Genomic DNA, 7309 nt, shown 5'->3' on the forward strand with positions numbered 1-7309 from the left:
GAGGATAAATGAGATTTTTCTGGACTATGGTTTAAGTTAGAATTTGAAACAGAGCAGAGAGGATGGAGCTGCTGTAGAGTCGCCCTTCCTCAATTTCACACTGAACAGTAAAATTTAGTTTCATTCACTTCAGCCTTGACTGCTTTTCGACTGAGCCAGCCAATCAGAAAAGAGCTCATTTACATGTGGAGCTGTGTAAAACTTTTAGGCACTAGACAAAAATTACAATAACAAGTAATCATTTTATGCGCTTGTTTTCCAAATCTCTTCTGACTGGCTGGTCAATTCTTCATTACACCTGAAGAAATCTGGAAGCAAATGTTCTTCAAACTTACCCACAAGATTTTAACTACTTTTTAAAAATAGGAAATAAGGAATTCTAACAGTTGCAGCGCCTACACATTTTTGTGTAGCTATAGTGAAAATTTACGCTAGAATTTTTCTACAGGTTTCAGTCATTCTGCACAATATCTGAACCATCGAAAGCAGTCGGAACCAGGGCTGGTGGCGAATGTGCAGTGACCACTGAGCTGTGGAGAGTTCGAGCAAATGGTCATGCACTGATCACCCCTAACTAACAGGCTTAAGACGGGGGGCGCAACTCAATCGTGTTGGTTGGTTGGTGTAGTGGGTAACGCTTTTGCCTTCTACACTGTAGACTGGGGTTCAATCCCCCACCAGGACAAACACCCTACACTATACCAATAAGAGTCCTTGGGCAAGACTCCCAACACTGTGTAATTGTAATCAAACTGTAAGTCGCTCTGCATAAGAGCGTCAGCTAAATGTAAACGTTAAGGAGAGCTGTTTAGTCCTTTCAACAAAAATCAAACCACCCTGGCAGCCACAATATCTTATGTCTGTGTTTACCATCCTAGCTGTAAGTATGTCTCAGTGTGTGCTGATGTACTAGTACAGGATAAAAATATAATATAAACGTAAACACAGGCTCAATTTGCTCTGCTTTACTTTTCAAAAAGTAGCTAAAAAGTAGCCATCACACATCCAAAAATAACTTACTAAATGACATTATTTAAAACAACTTTTAAATAATGTGCTGAGACTTTGCACGTAACAAAAACAGCATGTTCATTCTGAGGGAGAAAAAATAGGGCTTTAGAAGATATTAACGCATAGTCTCTCTGCAGTCTCAGATTGGCTGGAGGAAGGACAGCACGCACCTGCTGGTCTTCTCCACTGAGTCGGCCTTCCACTACGAGGCGGACGGTGTGAACGTTTTGGCAGGTGTCCTGAACCGTAATGACGAGGCGTGTCACCTGAACCCCACGGGTAGTTACACCCACGCCACGCAGCAGGACTACCCATCTGTGCCCACGCTGGTGCGCATCCTCATGAAGCACAACATCATCCCCATCTTCGCCATCACCAACCACTCACTGTCCTACTACGAGGTGAGGAATAACAACAAATTTCTGCCTTGTAATAATAATAATAATAATACAGGGCTCTGGATGGTACTGATGCCTTTGTTTGTTCTGAATGTACAGAAATTGGTTCATTACTTCCCCATCGCTGAGCTGGGAGTGCTGACCGACGACTCGTCCAACATCCTACACATCATAAAGACTGCGTTCGAGGTGAGTTTAACACTGTCAGAGTGGACAGCACACTAAGGTTGGATAATGTTACCAAAAGGTCTCAATTAATTATGCTCCAGGGTAGATTTTGGTTTGTAAATCTGAATTTTTATACCCAAATCGTAAAGCAAATTTTTCAGTAACTGCATGAAATTGATGTACATTTTTATTTGATTTATTTGTAAAAGCTCCTCAGATTAACAGAACGTGTGTTTCATGATCTCCACATATCACTATATGCTTATAATTCACTGCTGAAAGCCAAAAATCTCTGACGCTCTTTGTGTTATTTTCTAAAAGTGATGTTTCCAGAGCAGATCACTGAAGAGACGCCGTCTGTTTATAGTTTAGAGCCCAGATTTGGGGAAAAACGGGTCGACTTTCAGTAGAAAAACAAAGTTCAGCTTCTTTTATTATAAGGGTTTAAAATGACATCACCGTCTATTAGACTGGAGAGAAGAGCTACAGCCTCACACGACGCCCAGCTTCTGAATGGAGCTTATGAAATATGAACGTTATGAAGAACATGATAAAGTGTGCTTTGGAACCAACGGTGGTCTCGAGGAGTTACAAAGGTTAAAACCCCAGGAGTCATGTTTTCTCCCTAAATAGGTTAGTCTTGCCACAATATACAAGTCTGACCTATGAATAACTTTCCAATGATTAATCAATAGCTCATATATTTTGCCAACATTCTCCTCTCTCAGTGTAAAAGGGGGGGTCCTTATCTTGGGTAGTGCGTATATAAGCAGTCCCCCCACCAATCACAAGGCTGATGTGGTTTGTCCTGCTCACATGGCTTTAACAACACTGTGTTCTTCTTTGCCCTCCAGTCTGAGAAAGTTCTGTTCTTTTTTATCCAAACTTTTGCTGTGTTTGAGTGTTATACTAGTATCATACACACATTTTTGTTTCCTGGAATGTTGACTATCCTGGTTGGTGATTTAAGGAGATTTTAATAATAATAATAAAAAAAAACAAAATAAAAAAACCACATTCCTTAGTCAAAATTTTAATTATATAATTTGGCCACATGGTGGCGCTGAAAAGATTCCTGTAAGTCCCTGCATTCATTCCATCTCCAGCTCTCTCCTTTGTGTTCGGAGCTCTCCGATAACAGATCTTTAGTACTGGACCTGCAGATGAAGAATAAGCCTCAAAGTTGCGAATCACCATCTCAGAGCTGACCTAACGTTCTTGGTCAGGTCCACATCGTTGATTTCAGAGTGAGAAAAACATCCGACATGAAATGTTAAATGTCCTCTCTGAGCTTGCCTGAGCACAAATCTGAAGAATTGTTTCAAATTCAGTAAAGAAATGCAGCTTAAAGTAAGTTTTGAATAATGTAATTTATCATTAAATCAAAATTATTCAAATGTGTATGGTTAAAAGTTAATGCAAGGTGTAGTTATATGAAATATCATCACTTTAGACCAATTTCCGCGATATACAGTTGTGTGCATAATTCCCCAAGCCTGCATCTGTACACTTTAATACACAATCACTGTTTACCAGTGGTGGACAGTAACTGAGTAACTGAGTAAATGTAATTAGTTTCTGTACTTTAGTATTTTTGGTGTATCTGTACTGAAGTTTCTCCGTTCTGGGCGACTTTCTCCTTTCACTCCACGACATTTCAGAGTCTAATTTCTGACTTTTTCCTCCTACATTTTGAGAAATCTGTCGTTCCTTTTGGTTTCTGTGTGTATAAAAACGTAACATGTCAAACCAAAGAAGCGCAAAGCCAGAGCACCAATCAGGGCCCAGCAGTCACTTTGTTTAGAGCTGGTTTTGACCTGTTGGTCATACCGACCCAGTGCAGCACAGTTCAACAGAGTTAAATTTTGCACACGACTGTACGTCCAATAGTCCGAAGACTCCAACGTTTCTTTTATACCTCTACTCTTCTGGTAGGCTTTATACAAGATGTTGAACATTGCTGTGAAGACTCCATTGTATTTGGCCACAAACATATGTCCCCTTTTTATGCCCACAAAGATTTTGATATCACTTGGTGACGTTTTTCTCGCAGAGTATCCGCTCAAAGATCAGCATCCAAACAGAGAACAGACCCAAAGCCATCAACACTCAGATCTTCTCAGCCGCTGGAGGAGGAGCAGACCTGAAGATCCAGCCTGGACAAATAGTGAGTCTTCACAACTCTACATTAGTATAATTCAGAGTGTGTAGCTGTAATCAGAGAGGTTCAGAGCTTTTTGGTGTGAAATGGTGTCCTTACAGTGGTGGTGATAGGAACCAGGCATCACCATGACTACAACACAGATATAGACACTTTATTTACCATCCAGAACCACCAGAGAACCTACACGAGTCTTCTGAGTTTATATGGAATGTTGATGATGGAAAATAAGTTTTCTTGGGGGACTATTTTGCCGCACAGCGCCCTGCATGTATCCCTCCACCATGAATGGAGTTTAAAAATAGGTTTTAAACCAAAATCTTTCATGTCAAAGTAAGCTATGCAGTCGCTCTGCCTTTTCCTCAGGAATTGCATTTTCTAGTTATGTTTGTTGTTGTTATTATTGTTGTTGCTGATGCTACCCATGATGTACTCAGGTAAACTGATTTATTACAGCATTCATATCTCCCAGTGAGGCTGTGGGTGTGGATTCGACTGTTTTGACAGTACAGTGTTAAACCTGTCTGTGATTTTTTTCTGTGAATGTCCTATAGGGTAACGTCACGGTGGTCGTGAGCGCTAAGACCGAGTTCAACGATAAGCATGTGTGCAGCCAGCCCGAGAGCGATCGTAAGGGGGTGCTGAGGGTCAAACCCACCACCTTCAGCTCCGCCTTCGAAATTGATACCACTGTGCTCTGCGAAACGTGCGATTGCGAGAAGGTGAGCATCAATCAGTTCTCTCAGTACCATACAGTTGGTCTGTTGCCTCTGGTTTGCATGTTTTCTTTTACAAATAAACCTGATTGGAGTTTAATATGGTCAGTTCAAATTAAAAACCACCTGCTTCATTCACGAAACACAGTCATGGCTGAGTATGAACTTTTTAAAACTGAGCGCTTGCAAAACTCAGCTACTTTCAGTCGATTCCAAAGCGCTGATATCTAGCTCGTCTGTCCTTGGGGTCAATATTGATGGGATACATCCATATCAGTTCTGTAGTTTAGACTGCATCTTCGTAATATTGCTCATCTCCAGCCGTCCCTCAGCCCAGGTGTAGAAACACTCATGCCAGCATTAGCCTGATGGTAACACTATTGTAATGTTCTCTTCTCTGGCCTCCCAGTCAAAGGCCTCAGTAAGTTACTGTGTGTACAGAACCCACTCTGACCACATCATATCTGTCCTTCAGAGTCTTTACTGCTTGCCTGTTACATTCTGTGTTCAGTACAAGTTTCTCCTCATTACATATAAAGCTCTACATGATGTGGCTGAGCTTTATCTATATGTCCCATCTGAACTTTAAAATCACAAAATTTCAGCGTTCTTCACATTCCAAGGTTTAAACTGCCCTGGGGAATTCGTGAGCTGGAGGTTAGGGAACCGGCCTTGTGACCGTAAGGTCGCCGGTTTCATCCCCTGAGCAGACAGGACATGACTGATGTGTCCTTGAGCAAAACACCTAACCCCCAACTGCTCCTCAGGCACTGTGGATGGGCCTGCCCTCCGCTCTGGGCAAGTGTGCTCACTGCCCCCTAGTGTGTGTGTTCACTAGTGTGTATGTGGTGTTTCACTGCACAGATAGGTTAGATTGTGGAGGTGAAACTTCCCCGTAGTGGGACTAATAAGGGGCACTTAATCTATGGGTGGTCAATCATTTAGTGTAGCAGCTCCTAAATTAAATTCCAGAGTCTAGTCTGAAGGCCTCGCCTGTTTCCTCACTTAAATGTCTGTCAAAGACACACTTGTGTTCTTTGTATGTTCAGTGATCCTCTTGTGCTTGAATGCTGTGCCTCTAATTGTTCTCTTATTGCTAACTGTGTACTTGTTATCGTTTAATGTCCTGTTCTTTGATCATAAAAAGCCCTTGAGCAGGGAAATGCGCTAGTTAAAGTGATGATGATGAAAAACTTTTTACCTGCCTTTTTCACCTTTTTAAACACACTCTTGTCTTTTTCCTCCAGAATCCAATCGTAAAGGCAGCCCGGTGCAATGGTAACGGTAACCTGGTGTGTGGAACCTGCAGCTGTTATGATAAATGGTAACTCTGAGCTGGATGCTCACATTAAACTCCCACTCAGTTCAGTTTCACTACTGCTGCGCTTTGTTTTGAGGGTTCTTTTTATATAGGGTTGATTTTATATAGAACCATGGACACTCAAAGAACCCTTGATGAAATGATTCTTCATTAAATGGTTCTTTGCATTGTGAAATGGTTCTTCAGATCGATGGAGAATGTGTTGTTCTTTTGTTGTTGCATGATCAAGTTATATTATAATGTCACTATTACAATGGAAAAAGAACCCTTTGGTGCTGTATGGAACCCTTTTCAAAAAGGTTCTACACATAACCATATACAACACATTCTCCGTCAGTCTGAAGAACAGTTTCACCAGCATGTAAAGGGTTCTTTGAGTGTTCATGCACTGTAAAACAATCATCAGATCAACCTAATAAATGGCCTCATGTGGTAATAATTAAAGTAACTTGTTTTCTTCAGCCTAAATAAATAGTTTGAATGACTGATCTTTTCAATCAAAGTCATTTAATGAGTTGAATAAAACTAGTTAATTACTCGTTACCACATATTTACAGTGTATTCTGTTCTTGTTAATTGACACACTATTTCTGTGAGTTAAAAACAGCATATGCATTTGGAAAAATTTTGTTTTGAACATTAAATTTTACAGTGCTTTGACAGTCAAAATACTTTTTGACAAAATCTCAAAGTGCTTTACACAGTCATATAAAATATTGGATTTTGTGCATTATGTATCTAAAGAGAAACAAATACAAAGAGAACAGTAGGGGCCCTAAAATAGAGCCTTGTAGAACACCATTCAGAAAACCATGTGATATCTTAAGAAGCCCTTTACTGTTCATAATCCTGCCTAACTTTACTCTCCCTCTCTGCAGGATGGGTCCGTTCTGTAATTGCTCGTCACAGGTCCAGTCTGATGCGGGCTGTATCGGTCCCGGTATGAAGGAGCCGTGCAGTGGACGAGGAGACTGTGTTTGTGGAACCTGTATATGTCACAATCCCAGCCAGTATGATGGCCCTTTCTGCCAGTACGACAAATCACAGTGCCAGAGATACGGGGGCTTCCTCTGCAACGGTCAGTGCTGGACACAAAACTGCCTGGAATAACATTTAAATTTTCATTTGGCTGTAATATGTAAATGTACAATTTTAGAACAGTCTCCAGCTGCTCATATATAGAAGCCAAGCAACACTTTTTCTCAAAGCGGTCTTTTCAGTTTAGCTCCGCTCATCCACACTGAAGTTATAAGGAGCGTTTCAGACCAGATGAAGGCAGCCAATTAGAATTGATCTCATTTGCATACATCAGTCCTAAAGCCACAGCCTGTTTAATCATAAGGGATAAAGAGAGGTATGTAAAAATGACTTATTTAGTATTTCAAGACTTCTGGGAATAACAAAGTTATAAATAAAATATACAAATATTAAAATATAAAGACAATTATAATTTATTGCAATTATCTACTTATAAGAATCGCTTGGAACTGTCTGCCTCAAAGTAGAAGGAAGGTGCAAAATACAGGGGGTCCGG

General features: G+C 40.7%; 1 protein-coding gene across 4 annotated transcripts in view; it reads left to right on the forward strand.

Moving 5' to 3' along the window:
* The window catches only part of itgb4 (integrin, beta 4), a 91289-nt gene that overhangs the window by 49790 nt on the left and 34190 nt on the right, over window positions 1–7309 (forward strand). For all 4 annotated transcript variants that reach the window (XM_037535807.1, XM_037535809.1, XM_037535810.1 and 1 more), the window contains exons 8-13: window positions 1149–1412; window positions 1509–1598; window positions 3631–3744; window positions 4293–4460; window positions 5702–5778; window positions 6654–6853. In XM_037535807.1, coding sequence (XP_037391704.1) covers window positions 1149–1412; window positions 1509–1598; window positions 3631–3744; window positions 4293–4460; window positions 5702–5778; window positions 6654–6853 — 913 coding nt within the window. The remainder of the gene's footprint in view (window positions 1–1148; window positions 1413–1508; window positions 1599–3630; window positions 3745–4292; window positions 4461–5701; window positions 5779–6653; window positions 6854–7309) is intronic.

Source organism: Pygocentrus nattereri, chromosome 28 (assembly GCF_015220715.1).
Source record: "Pygocentrus nattereri isolate fPygNat1 chromosome 28, fPygNat1.pri, whole genome shotgun sequence".
Taxonomy (NCBI): Eukaryota; Metazoa; Chordata; class Actinopteri; order Characiformes; family Serrasalmidae; genus Pygocentrus; species Pygocentrus nattereri.